Source organism: Scatophagus argus, chromosome 7 (genome assembly GCF_020382885.2).
Source record: "Scatophagus argus isolate fScaArg1 chromosome 7, fScaArg1.pri, whole genome shotgun sequence".
Classification (NCBI taxonomy): domain Eukaryota; kingdom Metazoa; phylum Chordata; class Actinopteri; family Scatophagidae; genus Scatophagus; species Scatophagus argus.
Window position 1 is genome coordinate 3,048,502 of NC_058499.1, and position 20,677 is coordinate 3,069,178.

General features: G+C 41.1%; 1 protein-coding gene across 2 annotated transcripts in view; it reads left to right on the forward strand.

Annotated features, from left to right (window-relative positions):
• The window catches only part of cep290 (centrosomal protein 290), a 34,633-nt gene extending 13,978 nt beyond the window's left edge, over positions 1-20,655 (forward strand). The window contains exons 20-51 of one of the 2 annotated variants that reach the window (XM_046395178.1): positions 814-963; positions 1,066-1,181; positions 1,276-1,378; positions 2,459-2,689; positions 2,915-3,088; positions 3,582-3,693; positions 4,521-4,726; positions 5,072-5,223; positions 5,629-5,740; positions 5,957-6,412; positions 6,545-6,709; positions 6,935-7,042; positions 7,196-7,330; positions 7,418-7,687; positions 8,082-8,189; positions 8,444-8,643; positions 10,164-10,377; positions 10,742-10,879; positions 11,969-12,190; positions 12,393-12,509; positions 12,655-12,797; positions 13,200-13,355; positions 13,608-13,731; positions 15,505-15,639; positions 16,403-16,480; positions 16,608-16,772; positions 16,888-17,010; positions 17,615-17,784; positions 17,883-18,024; positions 18,737-18,810; positions 19,042-19,136; positions 19,415-20,655. In XM_046395178.1, coding sequence (XP_046251134.1) covers positions 814-963; positions 1,066-1,181; positions 1,276-1,378; positions 2,459-2,689; positions 2,915-3,088; positions 3,582-3,693; positions 4,521-4,726; positions 5,072-5,223; positions 5,629-5,740; positions 5,957-6,412; positions 6,545-6,709; positions 6,935-7,042; positions 7,196-7,330; positions 7,418-7,687; positions 8,082-8,189; positions 8,444-8,643; positions 10,164-10,377; positions 10,742-10,879; positions 11,969-12,190; positions 12,393-12,509; positions 12,655-12,797; positions 13,200-13,355; positions 13,608-13,731; positions 15,505-15,639; positions 16,403-16,480; positions 16,608-16,772; positions 16,888-17,010; positions 17,615-17,784; positions 17,883-18,024; positions 18,737-18,810; positions 19,042-19,136; positions 19,415-19,659 — 5,139 coding nt within the window. In that variant the 3' untranslated portion in view covers positions 19,660-20,655. Of the gene's footprint in view, positions 1-813; positions 964-1,065; positions 1,182-1,275; positions 1,379-2,458; positions 2,690-2,914; positions 3,089-3,581; positions 3,694-4,520; positions 4,727-5,071; positions 5,224-5,628; positions 5,741-5,956; positions 6,413-6,544; positions 6,710-6,934; positions 7,043-7,195; positions 7,331-7,417; positions 7,688-8,081; positions 8,190-8,443; positions 8,644-10,163; positions 10,378-10,741; positions 10,880-11,968; positions 12,191-12,392; positions 12,510-12,654; positions 12,798-13,199; positions 13,356-13,607; positions 13,732-15,504; positions 15,640-16,402; positions 16,490-16,607; positions 16,773-16,887; positions 17,011-17,614; positions 17,785-17,882; positions 18,025-18,736; positions 18,811-19,041; positions 19,137-19,414 lie in introns of both variants that reach the window. The other variant, XM_046395177.1, reaches the window with a different exon arrangement.
• The last annotated feature ends 22 nt before the right edge of the window (positions 20,656-20,677 follow it).

A 20,677-nucleotide genomic window follows, 5' to 3' on the forward strand; every position in this document is an offset into this window, starting at 1 on the left:
TAACATTTCTCACAAACAATCCTGAATCCAAAAAAGTTGGGACATTGTGTGAATAACATTCTCAGCTGTCACAATATCAGATTTTCACTGCACAATTGTCTCGGCCATAAGAATTCACAACTTCAGTTTGATTAGCTACCTTATGTAGCGAGTAGTGTGGTCAGTATCACTCCATCCAGATCCACCATTCAGTGTTCCCCTTCATTATTCATCATAAGGCTGTCTCTGTCCAGAGATCAGTCTTGCATTCCTCTTGGTTGTTTGAAATCTCTGCCATCTGATGTCTTTAATGATTCTTGTGTATGTTGTAGTTAACTCTGTGTTGTACTTGGTTTGCTGATTGTGTTCCTGTGAACGTTTTTAATTTTTTTTGTCCTCAGGCCTCTGAGATCAAACAAAGAGATCCTAATATCGTTGAGACTTGTCTGATTAAGTAAAGAGTTAAATTTAAAGATATTTATAGTATATTTTTGACTGGATTTATGTGGCCTCAACTAACAATTGGTTTCAATATTCAAACTGAGGCAAAATCACATGACAAATGATGTTTAGCACAAACTGTACAAAAGTTTTTTTTCTCCTGTCTTTTACTTTTTTTAAGTACTTTTTTTTTGTCCACGCATGGAGGATATCCCTCAGTTTGGACTGATGATGTCCTGCTGTCTTAATAAGTATTCTTAATAAGCCTTGTTTTTTGATAAGTTTTTAAGTTGATGGATGAATGACATTCTTAGTGACACCGAAATTTCTACAATCAAAACACAGGTTTGACTGCCAGGTGCTCCCTTTCATTTCTTAACTTTTTTCTGTCAGGTGAGCCAACTGGAAGGTGAATTAGAGTTGCTAAGGAAGTCAGGCAGCAGTGGGGTTGTCCTCCGCCCCCTCACCCTGCCCGAGGGCCTTGGGCCCAGCAGCACTGTGGTCATCAGTTCTCTAAATGAGTATGCTGTTCGACTTCTTCAGGTCAGTATGACTGTCTTCTTAAGTCCTGTGCAGAAAAGTTGCAAATCAACAGTAAACCTCAACTTTGGTAAATTTAACTTTTATGTTATTTACATTAATTAGGAGCTCAAAAACAAGGAAGAAAAATGTGAGAAACTGGTAGGAACATTGCAGGAATACAAGGAGAAGTTTTCCGTTATAAGCCACCAACAGGGACTCCTCTATAAAGAATACCTGAGGTTGGTTAACAAGAATGTTTCTCACAGGTTATAGCTGGTTTGTGACCTGAAGAACAAAATGTTAAACCTTTTTTTTTATTGTGTTTTTGTGCAGTGAAAAGTCAGAGTGGCAAAAGAAGAAAGAGACATTTACAGAGATGCAGAACAAGCTGGAGGAGCAAAAACAGGTGGACGCTATTAAAATTCAAGAGTTCAATGTAAGTCGGCAAATAAAAGTTTAAAACGTACTTAAATGCTGCAAGTGCACTGCGTTTATGTTTCACCCAAGTTGTTTTGCAAGTGCCTTTGAATCTTCCACACTCACTCTGTCATGCAGTTTAAGAGGAGGTAAGATAAGATAAGAGATAGACCCTTGTGAGTTCTGAACAGCACAGATTGCCTCACAGAAAGAAGAAGAAGGAGAAAAATTACTTTGTTAACTTATTTTTTGAAGGAGGGCCCGGGGCCTTTATCTACTGTAAATGCAGAGGATACCAGGCCTTTATTAGGAACAGGCTTATATTAGCCTATAGCCTATGTAGTCCATATTAGTCTTGGTCATATTTCTGTACAGCGCTCATATATGGGTACGAACTGACATTTTGAGTATATTTAAATATTTAGGGATTGCCCCTCTCTCACATATACTTTCATTACTGCCTTCATCTGCTCCCATTTTCCCTATGAAAATTTTTGTTAATTCCTGAGTCTGTTTCCAATTTAGAGTGCTTTAGTGTTTGAAATTAAATTCCTTAACTTCTTTACAAGGTTTTATTGTGAAATATTTTCATGAACATGTGAAAAAATGTTTGACTTGCAAATGTAGCTACTGCCATCTTGTGCCACTTTTTTGCCTGAACATTAACATACATACACCCACAATAACTGAAATAGGACAGTAACACAGTAAATAGGTGAGTAATCCAAAATAGCATGTAAAATAGCATGATGTATTCATGTGATGTGATGGAAATGTAATTGTGTTTAGTTGTTATGTATATTGTATGACAAGCACCCGAGTTTGTCCACCCTTGCTTTTCCCTCCTGGCCTGTATTTAGGGCTGACCTTTTATTTGTTTGTGTTGATTATGCCCTTGGCCATAATTTGAGACCCAGTTTTCATTCCAAGAAGGAAATTAAATTTTTCACTCACTATACAGTTTACCTACACATAGGATCAAAGGACTTACCCTTTGTTGTCCGCACATGTTGGGATAAGAGCCAGCACAAATTCTTTTTCCTCAAAAATATCACAAAATATCAGTTTAACTTGAGACATTATCTATTTCACCAATAAGGAGCTACTTGACACCCTTCAGAAGGACCCAGATGAAACCAAGAGGCATTTAAGTGAAGCTCTGCGCAATTTAACAATGCTGAAAGTGAATGAGAAGAAACTGACACGGCGCTACGTCATCCTGCTGGAGCAGGAACAACACCTCCGCAAGGAGAACAGCAAGCTGAAGGATGAGAGCAGCCACATGCAGGCCTCTGTCACCCAGAGGATAGGCTGTCTGCAGAGATACAAGGTACAAGTTCAGTTTCAGTAGGTTCAACAAAAGTAGAAAAACATTAAATGGTCTCCTAAGAAACCCTGTAGCTGCTGTAGTAAACACGGCCAAAAGGTGAGAATAGCACACCGATTCCCAAAAGCAGCAATTTCTTCTGATAAAACTAAAAGTTGCATTTGGAGTCAGCCATCATCACTACGCTACAATGGCCTCTTGACAGCTTTGTTTTTGTTTTGTCTTTAGGAAATGGCTGCATATAAGATAGCAGCACTGCAGAAGGCCTTGGATGAAAGTGTGCCCTCATCTGACCTGGAGAAAGCTAACAAACAGTACACAGAGTTAACAGTCAAGTATAGAGACATGCTGCAGCGGGACAGCCGCCTGATGCAGAGAACCACCGACCTGGAACATCTGGAGGTATAAAAGTACATTATACCACAGTGTGCACGAATACTTGATTCTGATTGGATTCCAGTGGAACTGTCTGTTCACTGTGATAAATTAATCCTCTAGCTTCATGGTATCGGCCTGTATCTAAAATGAGTAGCCATAGCAGCCTTGATGGGATGGTAATAATAGTTACAGGTAATAGTCAAACCTCAGGTGTTACAGAGGAAACTGGCTTGTAAAATAAATGGAGATTTTTCATTGCAAAATGGATGAAATTACATATTGGCAGTCTTCTTTTTTTCTTCGACAAATGACCATGGTATAAATGTGATAATACCCTTTGAGGTATCAGGAATTGATGGCTTCACTGGAGTCGATTCATTTCTGATAATGGACATTGGGCATTATCCCTTGCTTAACTGTAGAAGTATTTTCATTAGACCTGTGATACACACACCTTTATTATTTTTGGCTGTTAGCAACTGTACCACATTTTGATCTTCCTTTCCTTGTCTTTCAGAGTGAGAATGAATGTCTTCGCGAGCAAATCTCTGCCGTGAATAAAGAACTGGAGATTGCAAAGGAGAAACTGAATACTTTAGAGCAAGCATGGGACAACATGAGTGTGACTGGTATTCAGTTCGGTTATTTTCATCTTTGAGGAAAATATGGAATTGTGTATTTGTGTCTGCATATCAGGAAATGTTTGAGTGTGTATATAGATATCGTGTTTGCTGCACAGAATCCTTTTACGCTGACCACCAGTAGACTGACTTTTTTATATACCAGCAATACAAGGCTACAAATCAACTGAATAAAATGAATCACCTCTGATCAAATAGTACATCAACACAACCAACATAAACTCACAGCCATTTAAAAGAAAGTTTAGTGTTTTACAAGCTGATGTTCTGGCCATCAGTCCTATCAGCATAACATTAGCAGCGATGTGATGAAGCCTATAGAATAACTACAATAATAGATATGCAAAAATAATACAATTATTCTAATTATAATTAGAATTATAGAAACATGATTAGTAGCAGCGGACATCTAGCCGGACCACAGCAAGAGATCCAAACACGATCCATAGGAACCTGCAGGATGAAAAGCATAAAGACTCTGGGGAAAAGGCCAAGTTAATATTATGCAGTAATGGGACATGAATGTGTTCAGGAGGAGAGAGAAGTTTAGTGTATCATGGGAGGTCCTCCAGCAGTCCAGGCTTCTGGCAGCATAACTAGTGGCTGGACTAAGCAAGTTCTAACCATGAGCTTTAACAAAATGGAAAGTTTAAGGCCCAGTGTTGATCATTGAAAAGACGACTATGAAACTCAGCATGAATCCAGTCCCATAGCTTTGATACAATATGATGGATGGATGGATGATGGTTTCATTTTTGTTAGATTTTTTGTTTGCTTAATATCAAATTCTCATTCCGTTTTTTTCTGGATATCAGGAGGTGAAAATAGCATGGATAAGGCAGGCAAAGCATTGGCCAACAATGAGATGGTATCTGCTGCCAGGCGGATCACGACTCTCGAGATGAAGGAGCTGAACGAGAGGCAGAGAGCTGAGCATGCCCACAAAATGTATGAGCAAATGAGGAACTCTCTCAGGCAGGTGGAAGAACGGAATTTGGAACTGGAGTCCAAGTTTGCAGAGGTATGAGGCCAACGAAAACAGCGTGTGAATTATTTTCTGTCACGCACCGGAGACTTCCTGTTCCTCAGGACATCTATTTGACTGATTTTTAATAGATTGTGCCAAGTGTTAAAGGCCAATGGGAGCACCTGGCAGACATTTCAGTTTTGCAATAAAGAAGTAAATTGATTTGGATTGGACGGGCATGCATTTCGGTATAATGCTAAACAGATCCTTTTGGGAAATTCACTAAGCTACGTGCGTTTGAATCTTTTCCATCCTTCCCACGTTTTTCATTTGTTCATTTTTCCCAGTGTCTTTGTTCAAAGAATGTTATCAAACAGTGTTAACTCTGTTTTTCCTCAGCTGACCAAGATGAATGTGGAGGCCCAGAGGGTGGAGCGGGAGTTAAGAGATGAACTGGCAGACAGCATCAGCAAAGCTGTGAGTGATGCTGACAGATCCAGGATTACAGAGCTGGAGAAGGCCGAGGCTGTGCTTCGCATCGAAGTTTCTAAGTACGTTTGACAATGTACAGGCCTGAGATTGTCATCATTTAATCACTTATAAAAATAAATAAAAATGTCATTAACGATTGCATTCCTAGAATGACTTTGGGAATAATTTATGTAAGTTCTTTTAAGTTTACAGCAGCGTAATAAAGAACTAATCTGTAAAGCAAACTGTCAGATGATTGTGAAATATAAACTTCCTTAAAACCTTCTTTCTTAGAAAACCTCCTATTATGCACAAATACCTTTTTACTTTTATTTTCTAAGTTGGTTGTGAGCTGTGGGACCCACATTTGCATTTTTGATTATAATGTATGTAATAGAGGCATTCAGGCCCATTATGCTATTAAAGTGTGCAGGGAAAGGAAGTAATATGTGTTTCATTTGCTTGTTTGTTTGTTTTCTGTACAGGCTTCAAGAGGTGGCTGATGTGGCCATGATGCAGGCGTCCGCTTTACAGGCCAGACAGCAGTCCAAAGAGAAAGAGGTAGAAGTTTTGAGGAAACAACTACTGGATTACCAGGTAACAGTCAGTACAGTCAAAGATTTGCCCTTCATTCAGAAGCTTCAGAAGGCTGACAACCAGCCCTTATTCCTTTCATTAAAAGGATATTTGAAGTATATTGGAATTTATGATTTAAAACAAAAACACCCTAGTTTTGTAGTGGTCAGTTATGCATGTGAGTGGAGTGAAATATTTAGAAGCGTGCTTCTTCACAGTTTTGTCTCTCTCCTTCAGTCACAGTCAGATGAGAAGGCCCTCATTGCAAAGCTCCATCAGCACATTGTGGCTCTGCAGCTAAGTGAGTCAGCTGCTTTGGCCAAGCTGGAGGCCAGCACCTCTCACATCCGACAGCTGGAGGTCTATAAGCTGCGTGCCGAACAACGGCTGGACGCCAGTGAGTCCACTCTGTTCCTTGCCCGCCAGGAGAGCAGAAATCGCTCCAAGCGCCTACGGCAGACCATCCAGTCGCTACGTAGGCAGTTTGCTGGAGCTCTTCCCCTTGCCCAGCAGGAAAAGTTCTCTGTAACCATGGTGGGCCTCCAGGACGACAGAGCAAAAGCCCAGCAGGAGAGGAAGAAGGCAGAGGAGGAGAGGAGGACCGCAGAGGCCCGGGCGGAGGAGCTGGAACTGAGACTTCAAGGACTGGAGGAGCTCATCTCAACGCTAAAGGATGTGAAAGGGGCCCAGAAGGTCACTCTGGTTGATTCACAGTTGCAAATCACGACTGTTTAGAAATAGTCAAATAACGTATTCTTCAAACAAATGTAATTGCATTTGTTTGTGTGACATCTGCTGAACACCAAACTTTAATACTTTCAACAGGTAACCGAGTGGCACAATAAGATGGAGGAAGCTCGTCTGCAGGAGATGAGGAAAGGCAGGGAGCTGGTGGTCCAGAAGGAGGAGATCAGGTACCTAAAAAACCTGGTGGAGGAGCATGAGCGAACCATCTGCTCACTGGAAAAGGATATTGTGCAGCAAAACATGGTATCTATAGAGACACTCAAGCATATCTTCATATGCAGACATATATTCACAAATTTGTCATAATGGATAGACAAACACATCAGGGTTCAATATGAGTGAACTCAATTAGAAAGAGTGGAGAAAAGTGCAGCTTTAAAAACATCACATATTTAACTATTTTACTTATTAACAAGCTATTAAGTACAGAAATGTGTTAATAGTATTTCTTTTCTTTACCATGTCAAGCTGCAAGATGAACACCAGCTTGCATGGGATCAACGAGAGGTGGAGCTGGAGCGCCAACTGGAGCAGTACGAGAAGCACCAGAGCGAAGTTCTTAGCAGTGCTGACAAGGTAAACTATTGTTTGTAGCTGTGGAAGATGAAATAATTTGTAAGTAGATTATTATTCAGAAACAGACTGATTTTCAAGCACCTTTTCAGTTTTCAAATTCAGTCATCAAGTCTAGGACTAAGCTTAGTCTTTATATAATTTTGGTTCTTTCAGTATGAAGATGGTGCAGGGTCCCTGCCGGATCCAAGTCTACCGCTTGCTCACCAGTTAGAGTTTGCTTTGTGTAAAATCAGAGAGCATGTCCGCACCATCTTGGACATGCAGGCCACCTGCAAAAGTTTGGATGAGGTACAGTTTTAAGTCCCTGTCCATACATTCAGTATTTCTCATAAAGCAGATGGTGCATTGATTGAACTCTAATTTCTCCATATGCAGCGGCTGAAAGAGAAAGAAGCAACTCTGTGGAAGGCTGAACAGAATATCGTGTCCAGGGATAAAGTGATCAATGAGTTGCGTCTTCGACTCCCAGCTGCTGCCAGCAGAGAACGCCTGCTAGCTGACCTTGCCAAGCATGAAGAGGGCCAGTCAGACAGTCAACCTGCCCTCAAGCTGGCTCACCAGACAATCAAAGACCTCCAGGGTCGGCTTGACAAAAAAGAGGATGTGCTAAAGAAATACCAGAACCAGTTGGCTCAAGCCAGACAGGTAAAGTGACACAAGGAAAACTAGTGGAGGGACAGTGATTGTCAATGCAGAAAGTCTCCTATAGAATTGCTGAGGACTTTTTAAAAGAAATGAGTTTGTTTGTAAAAATGTTTTATCAGTGATTAGTTGCGGTATCTGTTTGAGTTAGGGTTTATGAATGTCTTGAGGGAGGAAAACCACAAATCTCAGCATTTGGATTGAGTATTTATTAGTAACCTCCACAGAAATACTCTGGACATTATGTACTGCTAAGTTGTACAATTGTTACTTTATTGCCTCCTATTTAGAAGCTTGGCACGTACGAACATGTAAAAGCAGGAATGCTTTTGTAAGATAAACTTTTTATATCCATGGTGTTTCTGTGTTTCGTTTAACTGCCCTATGCCGATTTCAGGATCAAGAGGATATGATCAAGAGACACCAGGAGGAGCTGAGAATGCTGCATCAGAAGCTGGACTTGTACACAGACACCTCCCTGGACCACTTTAAACAGACAGCTATGGTACACATGTATTTTTGTCTCTCTTTGTGAGCTGTTTTTTTTATCCTTAGACAATTTTGGCTTGTTGAGCTAAAGCTCCAAATAACTTAAGTAAGAATCTAGTGTATGACATCAGATTCACATTAAAATCTACAGATATCTCCTTTGAATACACTTAAGTCCCACATCATATTTTGAAACAGGCTGCATGTTATAGTAACATTTCATTTTGAAGCAGCATGTTTTGTGTAACACTCTCTCCTCCATTTGTCCAGGAACTGATGAAGAAGCCGACTATCAGGGTGCCAACCACCAAACATCTGGAGCGTCTGGCTGAGTTGGAGCAAACGGTGGCTGAACAGGACATCTCGCTCTCGTCCTTCACAGAGAAGCTGAATCTGACCGCAGCTGAGCTGGAACGACAGAGGACGTCCATGGAAACACAGGCTAAGAAACATGCTGATGAGATTTCAAAGTAATTATTCCTTTCGTAATCCAGGCCTTTTTTCCTGAATATTACAACTGAGCTCACCTGTGAAGACCGCATTAAAGCGGGGTCAGAATCTATATTTTCTTTAGCTGTTTAATTGAGAATATTAATAATGCTTTTTACTTTTTTTATGCAGTACGTAGCCTAAATCTAAGCCTGCTGTTTTGCAGCTTAAAGCCCCTTTATTAACTCAGGGTTCACATTAAGCCCAGCATTAGAACCCTGGGAACACTGACACTATGAAACAGGTTGAGAATTGGTTAGTCAGATCATTTCATTGCTTTCCTTTCTAACCTCGTTACACTGATGATCTCAGCAGGGTATTTCTGATACTTTGTTTACATCAGTGAACCTCAGCTTGGAGTGTGGATGAGACATGCAGCACTAATGCAACTCCAGTCACTAATTGCTAATTGGGGATTGCAGTAAGAATTACACCACATGTATGAAAAGCAGCATAGAAAGGATAACGGTCGATGCCATTGCCGGTCCCAGATCACAAGGTATCCTGAAAGCCCTAAGTCCCTAAATATGTTTTTTGATTTGAAGTTATTTAACAATTTAAAACATCTCAAATACCATCCTTTAAGGATTTTGAAACAATGGATTTTTGTTTTCTTTTCTAAATGAATGCACATACTGTAGAATAGGTTTCAAAGCACAAGTTGTCTGCATTCTTTGCTTTTTGTTGTGGAATATGTGAACTGTTGGGTTTGATAGTTTCACTATGCAAACACCAAAAGGCAGAAATATTATCCTACATGTGTCAAAACAAGCAGCTAACTTAACATAACAGAACTATCTTTGTGTCGAAAAGACCTGCAAACCATGCAGAACAAATCTACATGCAGGATATTTCTCCCTCCTTGACAGAAATATTGCCTTTCATGTGGTAAAAATGATTTTCCCGCCGGGTAAGATAGTTCAGCCTGGCGTTGACAGATATGGGTGTCAAAGTTTTTACCAAACAGGGAGATCTTCATACCTAGCAGAAGATGAGTTAAATTTAATGTAAAAATGGCTTGTTGAAATGACAGGATATGTGTATGAAAGCAGCGGTCTTAGGGAGAGGCATCATTTCCCCTGTCAGAAAGTGATTAACCTGTGTGTATGACAGACGTCTGTTGCAACTCAAAGTGTAAGTTTCTACGTCTGCCTACTATAGTAGGCAGGCCGTAGTTGTAGATAGCATGGATATGTAAACGACAGGTACAGGTTTATATCTGTTTAAATGATCACTTATATCAAACTTGGCCTTGGTTCTAATCATGACTACACCCCCTGCATGCCACATTAGCTACGGAACACAGAAGACACTTTAGTCACATTTTGGACTGTAGAATTGATGCTCCCACTGTGTAGAGTCAGTGGTAATAACCAGGAGTGAGTCATAAACATATTTTCCTTCTCCTCTGTCAGATAATAAAGGAAAATGTGTGTTTAACGTCAAATAACAGTAAGTCTGCATGGTAGCTTGTCAGATTAAGAGAAGGGATTTGTTGCAGGCTGGAGGAGTATCATGCTGCCCAGGTGAAAGCTCTGACAGCTGAGAACGAGGACCAGAGGAGCCAGATAGCCCAGATGGAGAAGGAACTGAACTACCTCCGAACTGAGCTGGCAGCACAGAAAGAGGCCAACGTCCGCTCCCCAAGCAGCACCATGAAAAACCTGGTTGAACGACTGAAAGCACAGCTCAACCAGAAAGAGAAACAGCTCAAGGTTGTTTTTTGTTTTTTTTTACCTTACAAGTTTACTTGCCTGCTTACGCCGTGTATGCCGAAACTTGAATGAATATTGTAATAAATACTGCTTTTTAGATGCATGAAAAGTGAGAGCCAACATCTGAATATATGTCAGGGTTAATTAAAAAGCTCAAAGTGTTTTTAGATACAGTCACAAAAAAAAAAAACACAGACAAGTTCTGTAATTATTCATTGCATACGTGAAAAAGAAGTGTGTCAAGTTGAGAGAAACCATGAGTGCTGGAGACAGGACATATGATGCAGAAATGGACGGTGGTGCATTAACTCCATCTGTACCATGTTTATCACAGCAGGCCTCTCTTTGATCCCTGCTTTCTCAGGCTCTCAGTAAGGCTCTGTTGGAGCTACGGGCGGAGATGATGTCTGCAGCAGAGCAGCAAGTCATAGCCAGCGCTGCACAAAAAGAGGAGAGTCTCAATGTACAAATGCTGGTTGATAGACACACCAAAGACCTAAAGGTGGGACCTCTTTTATCGTAATAATATGCTTGTTTTTTGTGGATGTCTTTGTCATTGTCACTGACATTTATGAATAGCTGTTGAACTCATCATTTGATACAAAGAAAGGCTGAGGGGTAACTTACTTATTATCATTGTTATTAAGATTACCACGATACAGAAATATTTTCCATAAAGTAAGAACATCCCTGAAGTAAAAGAAATCTCATCTACTCCCACTTTTATACTCTTTAAACTCTGGTCTACGTTGACTCACAGCCCGTCTTTCTTTAGTGTCTCTCATTACTGGCTTATCATAAGATGAAAGCCTCCCTTCAGAGATGATAGGTTGACACGACATGACATCTGGTTGACTCTTTTATTAAATACCATTCACACACAGTGTTACAGTTATCAGAATACATCTTTACCCAGTCGACAAAACGTACCGATTTAAACTGACGTGAATACATTGCAAGGTTACGGAAAGGAAGATCACTGTATTTGTTCATACTGGTATTCAGAAAATGCATTTAGCTAATTAAATTCCATGGGCCTAATTCCACATTAAAGGATAAGTCAGCTTCCCTGTGGCACAAGCAATTTGTTTCTACTGAAGACATGAATGTTTAAAAAGAGATTAGAAATGAAAAGTTCTGTGTTTTTATATCAGTCTTTGGGTCCAAACACAACAGTAGCATTTTGGACTTCTCATGGGAAACTAGAATAACAGCGGAGGGGGCACCCATGGCCTAGAGGTTGGAGAAGCGGATTGTGATTGGAGGGTCACCAGTTCGATTCCCCCACCGGACGGGCAGGAAAAATTTGGTGGAGTGATTAATGCGAAAAATGCTCCCTCCCTCCATTAACCAGCTGATGTGCCCTTGAGCAAGGCACTTAACCCCCCAATATGCTCCCCGGGCGCTTGATGCTGCCCACTGCTCCTGTGTGTGTTTCACTGCAGGTAATTTGCCGGGTGTTGCATGCGTGTGTTCAACTAAGGATGGGTCAAATGCAGAAGACGAATTCAGTGTGTGTATGTAAAAATATATATACTGTCAATAAAGCTGATTCTACATCATCTTCTTCTAAAATCTCGCTTCTTCAAAGGTGCGCATGCAAGAACTTAACGAAGAACTTCAAATGGCAAAGGAGTCTGCCAAAGCAGCCAGAGGGCGGGAGAACACCCTGAAAGAGGAAGTGGACAGCCTAAACCAGGACTTGCAAAAGAGTCAAAAAACCCAGAGGCGCCTGCAGGCTGAAAAGGAGGAGAGAGAGCAGGAAATCCAGGAGCTCAAGCAGCAAATCAAGAGGCTCAGCAGTGCCCTTCAGGTTTGTGTTTACTGATTTGGAAGGTCGCTTGCAGTTTGGTCAGACTGTGATCTGGAGCTTTTTGTTGCTGCTGTTCTTGTTAAGCTTTTGAGTGGTGCACTCAGCATCAGGTACTGAATTGATATGTGGTATCATTAACATCTTAACGATAAGCCACTAGCAATCTCCACTGCGCGCTTTCTTTTATGTATTTGCCAAATAGAATCAGTCAGATGGGAAGGGGCCAACCACTGAGAATCTGCAAAAGAAGATCAGGAGGCTGGAGTCCGACTTGGAGAAAAGAACAGAAACAACGGACGTTAAAGACGATCACAGAAAGGTTTGAACATCAACTGAGTCAACTTTAAACATTTTATATTGCATCTACTGTAATATGCTACCATTTCATCATGATTGATGTTATTGATGTAGATGATGTATTGATGATTGATGTAGCATTATTATCATTCATTGCATGTTGACAGGCCAAAGACGAAATGGTGCGCTGGGAGGAGGGCAAGAAATGGCATGCCAAGATGGAAAAGGTGAAGATTTCACTGAAGGAGAAGGAACGAGAGAATGAATCACTGTCAAAACATCTCAGCACTCTTAAAGACCTATATGGCAGGTCAGTGTGTACTTCATGCTCATGATGCTAGATGGTTTAAAAAGCGTTCTTTGATCCCACACATGACATGAGTTACTTCAACTTAAAGATGCAGCTGGAAACTTGGAATGTCAGCTCTAGTAATACCAAGAATTTATAGCTGTCAAGAGGAGAAGGTGAAGGGTTTAGCTGTTTTAGAAGTATCCCATCCTAACTTAAAACTGCACTTAAAAGTGCCTGTTAGCTCACTATATACAGTGTATACACATTTACATATATGTACTTCCCTGTGTTGTTCTGTCAGGAAATTATACATGTGGTGACAGAATTCAGAGAGGCTATGGAAAGCTAACATGAACATGTCAGCCAGTTTTTACACTTCTGTCCCTTCCATTTCCACTATGTGCTTTTGTGCATATGCAGACTGGAGCAAGAGAAGACTGCACTGCAGAAAAAGCTGAAGGCTCGAGGTGTGACAGCCCCTCAGGTGGTGGGAGTGCGATCCACTCAAATGGAGAAGGAGATGGAGGAGCTGAAGAAGAAGAACTCGGATCTGGAGACACAGATCCTCACCATAAAGTAACTTCTTTAAAATTCTGTGCTGTTGTTCAAAATGTGCCAATTTTATGTCTTATTTTTAGAGGCCCATGAACAGGAGGCGCATTTGAGTTTACATAATAATAATAATAATGATTGATTTATGAAGCATGTTTCATGAAGAGGCAATAGGCGGTGCTGCATACTTCGTATTCTACACAAAAAGATGCTGATGAGGCTCATGAATGGGTCATATGATCCTGACCAGGCTTTTATTTTCTTGTTGAACTTCAGAGAGCAACAGGCCTTACCTCGAGATGACGCCATGGAGAACCTGACCCTGAGGAACCGCTACCTGGAGGAGAGACTCCACTCCTTAGAGAGCCAGATATCCAAAGAGCCTTCATCAAGGCCCTCTGTGAGTGATCAGCAACACGCACAACATGGTGACTGTCTGCTAATTCACATAGCAACATAAATACGTCCTGGAGAAAAGTGGTTATTTTTCAGTTAATACAAAATTTGTTTTTCCAATACCGTCATTTCCAGACTATAAGCCGCTACTTTTTTCCACACGCTTTGAACCCTGCGGCTTAAACAATAGATGTTGCTAATTTATGGGGTTTTTTTGTATTTGCCAATACATTTAGCCTCGTCACATCAGACCAATGAAATTACCGAACAGGTCATAGTGGACCAATGAAACTGTTTGAATTAAATTAAACAGGCATTTTGCACTTCAAAGTGGCATTGAAAGTGTGTGACAAAGTAATTCTGAGGCTGTTCAATTCCGACACTGAAGAAGACGGCTTTAGTGGTTTCAGTGCGCAGGAGGAAGATGAAGATAGCGTTCAATGACTTTTCTGGTAGGCTGCTGTTACTGTGTTACAGGCACTGTTTGGAAAAAAGCATTTATTTAATTTAATTCCTGTCAGCTTCTCAGATAAGACAATTTGCTGTTTTTCTGTGTTTTATATAGTTTTAAAGTTAATGTTTTAGATCTTCAACTGTTGGTCAGACAAAACAAGCAATTTGAAGATGAAAAACGTTTATCTCTTCTTTTATCTCTCCATTTCCCATTCTTTACTCTTTTCCTCATGTGCCTCCTTCCTCTCTGGATTTAATCTGACTCATTACCTGTGAAGGGAGGACGCTCCTCACGTGCTTTGAGAGGGATTTCTCTCACTTTTGACATTGAGGATGAACCATGCAAAGGGAATATGGCACCTCATCCTACAGAATATCACATGCACCTCGTTAGCCCTGAAGCTGTTGGAGATCCTGCTGACCAAAAGATGGAACCAGAGCAAATCCAGATAGATAGAAAAACTCAAACCAGCTTTGATGCGAAAGAGGATGTTTGCGCTGAGGTAGAGCGATTGAGTCCGAGTGTTGAAAACGCAGCAGATGAAATAAATGTGAACAGAGAAGATGATGCGAGAAAAGGTGACACAGAAGCTGATGTTTTAGAATGTTCACAAGATGTCACAGATGGTTCTCAAGTTCATGTTGAAGAACAGGAGGTACCACAGTCCATAAAAGGAAGTGACTGTGAGCCCGATGACCCAGCAGAAAGACCATCACAGTCTGTGCCAGCCATGGCTGCAGACGCTGGGCAAACGTGTGAAACAATGACTGAAGAGAATGTTGGTGAACTAGGTGATGGGAATATGGAAGGTGATTATGTGGGAATTGGAAAAAAGCCAGAAGACACTGAGGAGCAAATTGTTCTGAAAGATGAAGTGGTTGGGACTACAAAGGAGGCAACAGCGGAGGATAATCCAGAAAAGTCCTCCTCAGCAGAACCAGATGTGGACTCCATATTGAGCAAACCCCCAGAGAGGTGTATCAGTAGAACAAGGGATTATCGTGCACAAAAAAGAGAAGGCAGATCTCTTAGATATCTGAAGGTACTGCAGGCTTCTATAGTCTCCCAGCTGAAGTGGTAGTGCTGTGATAGCGTTGCGGTAGATGTGGCAGAGCAAACAGGAGTAGTAAGTGGCTTGTTAGTGTGTTGGTGTTTCCCTCTGCATTGTCCGTTATGGACTAAAGGTTTCCACGGTTGTGCGTAAAGAGAGACGGTCGCATTTATAAATGATCCCCTTAGAGCTTTTGCTTGTGAAGATGCAATGTTTTCCTCCACTGCAGTGGTACAACCCGTGGCTAATGTGGTGCCTTTGACTTTGCATAGACTTCAGGACGCGGCACTAGCACCCCCTCTCAGAGAGATCAGGATCTCCAAAAAGAAAATCTGAAGCTGGCCTCTGAGAACCTGGAGCTGCGCTTTCAGCTGGAGCAGAGCAACAAAGACTTACCGAGACTCAAGGTACACATCGGCTAAATGGTGAAGTGGTCGTTACGCTGTGTTACGATGACTGTCAGACATGTTAAAGTTTTTTTTATTATCAGAATCAGAAAGACGTTATTGCCATTGTAAGTGAAGAGGTTTCACATTACTAGGAATTTGTCTTGGTGATTGGTGCATACATAGAACGTAACAAGTAACTTATAATAGAAGAATAAAATAAAAATAAAATAAAATAAGGTAACACAAAATAAAATAAGATAAGTAAAATAAATATGTTTCTGGAGGTAGTCTAAAAGTGAGGTAGTGCAGGGTGGAGTATCGTGCAAGTTGGTGAAAAACTGCAAATGAACAGCAGGTGGATAATGACATGAGCAAAAATTATGGGGAATATGTTTATGTACTTTCTTGCTAAGAGTTAGATGGGAACATGAATACCAGTCTCATGTCTGTACATGTGCAGTAAATATGACAGTGGAGTCAGGAGATGATTAGTTTATTAATAAAGTGTTTTTTTTTTCCCCAGGTGTTGGCAGGCTGTGATAAGCTACATGAAAGCTTCATATGTAGACATAAGAGTCTAGTCTTGGCCAGAAATGGAAAATATGAAAAGTCTGTCTATCAATGAGAGCTCGAGTCATTTCTTTTGACTGACAATATTTGTCTAAATTGATCATCTTTTTGCCTCAGCTCACTCAGCTTTGCCTAAGTCCTGGTTGATTTATGTAAGAGCAAATGTTCCTTTAGCTCATATTTCTTTTGGGTTTTTTTTCTCTTGTTACAGAACCAAGTTGCGGACCTTAAAGAAATGTGCAGCGTGTTGAAAAAGGAAAAGGCAGAAATGGAGAAAAAGCTGGCCCATGTACGTGGGGTATGTCACCTAAAGTCACCCGAGTTCTCTCTGTACAACCGAGTTTTTCCCCAAAGTGATTAAACAAAGAAACTGAATCGGATGGCAGAAACTGCAGCTGTAATGTGTTCCCCATCAGGCTGGTTACAGTGGTAAAACAGTACCTGAGCTTGAGAAGACCATCGGGCTGATGAAGAAGGTCGTGGAGAGGGTGCAGAGAGAAAATGAGATGCTGAAGAAATCCAGCACAGCAGCCAATCAAGACAAGCTCACTGCCTTGGAGCAAGAAAATGTCAAGATAAAGGTTTTTGACGTCGTCTCTTCTTACATGTCAAATTCATTCGTTTGAACATGTTTTTTTAACATCTCTGTTCTGTTACTGCAGCTGTCACCTGTTTTTTTTTTTTCTTCTTCTGAAGGCTGACTATGAAAAACTCAAGAGTCAAAGTGAAGCTGAGCTGAGTTCCAAACTTGAATCTAAAACTAAAGGACTGGAGAAAATCGTGATGGAAAATGAACGTCTGCGCAAGGAGATTAAACGGGTAGCTACATCCAGTGTATGTTTGTAGTGAGCAGTGATGGGCAGTAGTGAACTACATGTAATTAAATCAGTAGCTTAACTGCATTTTGCAGTAGTTTGCTGGTAGTTTATCTACATTCATATCTGCGTAGTAATTCAAGTTTATTGCCATTTTTGTGTAGTTAACTACTGAAAATACAAACAGTTTGGGGTTATTACTGGATAGGAATGTTTTTTATTTTTATTTTACTATTGCTTCTCTACAAGCCCGTTTTACCAACTCGTTCTCCTTTTCTTTCGTCAGGCAGCCTCTTTCTCTTTTTAAGATGAAGGAAGGCCACCCTGCTAGTAATGAGATTCAGCTTATCAATCTACTCAATGCTACGCTGCAGTGAAAGAGGCTGTGCCTCCAAATTCTGCCTGCATCAGAGTCACGTTTATGTCTTTTTCCTTCTAAGCTCAAGATGAAATAAACATCCATCTTGGTTATTATCCTTGTGCTCAAATTCTTGCAGTTGTCTCGTTTTCCACAAACTTTCCACAAGTTCCACAACTCAGCATGGATTTCTTAACAATAAAACCCCCGACTGCATATTTTCTTACTCGTATTTCTTAATGTGCAACAGGAGATGGAATCTGTCGAGAGGCTGAGAGTGACCAAGGCGAGTCTGGAGGTGACCAACGAGAAGCTCGAGGCGGAGCTGGAAGAAACCAAGCACAGGCTGAGGGCAGCTCTATCCAGACCCGTCACAGAGGGGGCGGACAGTAAGACCTGGAAGGCCTCTGTGCTAACGAGGTCAGCGATCTACTATTTTTTTTTTAATCCAATTCATTAAGGTCTTGTATGGGTGGGGTTCCAGAACAGATTTAAACTTTAAATTTTAACATCTGCAGAATGTTTGAGAACAAGATGCAGGAGCTGGAGAAGGAGCTCTCCCAGAAGACGTCCAGTCTGTCGGAGCTCAAACAACGGCTGAAGGAGGTGAACGAGCGTGAGGAGAGAGCTCAGATAAGCATCCGGCAACTTGAAGACCAGGTACTGGATTACAGCTTAATTTAATATCCGCAGTCAGGTGGAGGCTAACTCACTATTGGGCCTAATCAGAACCTTTGAGTACCGTCTTGACTCTTCTTGGTTTGCTGTCTGAGCTACTGAGGGACTGGACTGGGTTATTGCATTTGTGATTTGGCCTCAGGCTTACATCAAGTATAATCAATGATTGAAGCACCTTTTTACCAAAGTGCTCTAACAATAATGACATTAGTTTGATACTCAGGTGGGTGTTTTTGCAAGTAGATTATTCAAGTGCTCCACTAACTCAATACGGTACTTTCAGAAAGCTTAAAAAGTAATCATCAGATCCGACAGCAGACTTTTAGTCCCTTTAAGTCCAGCTCCAAAGCTCCCTGGATCCCTGGATCCCTGATCCCTGGATCCTACTCCTCCCATGAGTGGTCCCCACACTGTTGTTCAGCGCACATGTGAACCACGGATTCATTTCAAAATGTAACTTTTACTGCTGCTTACAGGTAAAACATGAAACCCACGTGGGCTGATATGGTAGTGAAGTGGGTAAAAAATAAACATCAAATCTTTGTATCCAAATTCTGAATTCAGCCCAAATGATTAGTGACTTGGCTTGAGTTTGTAGTCTGGCATTTCGGTTGTATTGCTGGTTTTGCCGTCCAGCTTGTGAAAACTTTTTTCATGCATTTAAATTGTTTACTATGAGTTCGTCTTTTCTTAGGTCGACATGTTAAAAAGATTTCCAACCGCTGCAAAGACAGGAGAAGGATTCGCCAAAGACTTCCAGGCAGTGAGGTTTGTCCAGCGTTACTAATTAATAGTTTTAACAGTGATAATGTACTAATCAAGCAAACACTAAGACTTGAACGATGCCAAGAGTCTGACACAAGACCAAATTAATGCAAGCAAACCTTAAAGGTTTAGCAGTGATTAGACGGTGGATGGCATTGATGTCCCTTGTTTGTCTTACATGCACTTTCTGGATTATGCAAGCAAAGTCTGCATGTTTTTTTATCTCGTGTTCAGACTGGCGAACGCTGAGCTGCAGAAGGAGAACACAGAACTGAAACAAAGGCTGAACGAGTACAGCGAGCGATACGGCGAAACGACATCTAAACCGGGTGAGGGTTTCAAACACACTCGTATCTGCATTTGAAGCTGTGACATTAATTTGGCCTTTCTGCTAACGCTGGCGTCATGGTGTCATATTTGGGTTAAATCATGTTTATCTTTGGAAAAGCTTCCGGTACACTGACAGTGAAGAGCCGCACATGTTGGACTCTTTTTAACCTGGTGTGCAGTGACACTGTAGCCAGACAGAACAAGTTAATGCGCTGTGTGTGATGTAAACTGTTGACACAAAACTCATCATTAGTCGTCTCTCTCGTCGCTTCCTCAGACTACGGGAAGCTCAGAAACCTTCTGCGGGAAGCCGAAACGGACAAAACCAGACTTCAAACTGAGGTTGAAAAGCTGAAGAAAGAGCTGGCGAGCTTTGACCCGACGTTTTTTGATGAGATTGAAGACTTGAAGTATAACTACAAGTTAGAGGTGAAGAAGAACATCCTGCTGGAGGAACAGCTGAAGAAGGTGTGCGATCAGTTCGGTGTGAAGGCCGAAACGCCCCGGGAGTCCATCAGTTAACTCGGGTCGGACTGTTCTGTCACCTTAGATCTGTGGTGTTCGGCATCAGCCCTCAGTCCGGACCAAAACGAGTCTGTATCGTCACGCGCTGAGAACCGTCAGGTACCAGACGGTGCCAGGTGACGTGTGATCGGTAGACAGACGACCATATGGAATCTCAGGGCTGATAACTCACAGTTGTCCGTTTGTTGTAGTTGAAACACACACCACAATCGACTAATACTAAGCTTACAAATGTAGAACTGTGAAGAGGACATTTCATATATATTTTTAGATGAAGTTTATTTTTCTAATAAGATCAATATGCAGAGAGTCTGCATCCACCCTAGAGTAAACAAAAACGTTTAGTCCACAAAAACATTGGAACAACTTCTCATACTGCTGTGTTAATTAAGGGTCACCCACAGCCCTCAGCTCCTGTGTGAAAGGCTTTGAGCCTTCACAGGGGACGTTTTCAGCTTGTTCCCAACAATTCACTACGAGCATAAGGAGCCTTTTACCGGCTGTGTAAAAATGCCTGAACAATAATCTGTCGGCCACTGAAACATCGCGCATCCCCTCTGATCAGATCTGTAATCTTGTTTGCTAGGTTTTCATTCTTGAATTGTTTCTGATTTAAAGCAGTTTAGTGTTTAGACAGAGCTTGACAGTTTAAATCCTACCACTCTTCAAAGCATCATTTTAAAAATAGGTTTAAAAATAGATCTTTGTACATTATCAAATGTAATCAGTATCATTTAGGTACTACAGCACAGGACAGTTTAAAACCTTACGATCACATTGCTGAAGCGAATTCCTTAGAAATCATAAGTTTACCTTTAAACAGTAAAGTGACGTAGTTTGTGTGGTTTCTTCGTGAGGCAGCTGCTTGTCGTTAATACTGAACTGTGTTTGGTGGTGTAACTTGTTGAAGTGTTATATTTATTTCCTTGTATTTGTACAGTTCAGACATATTGTGCTTGTATGTATTTGTCAATAAAGCAGCTCTCATAGTAATCTGCCCGTCATAAATCAAAAT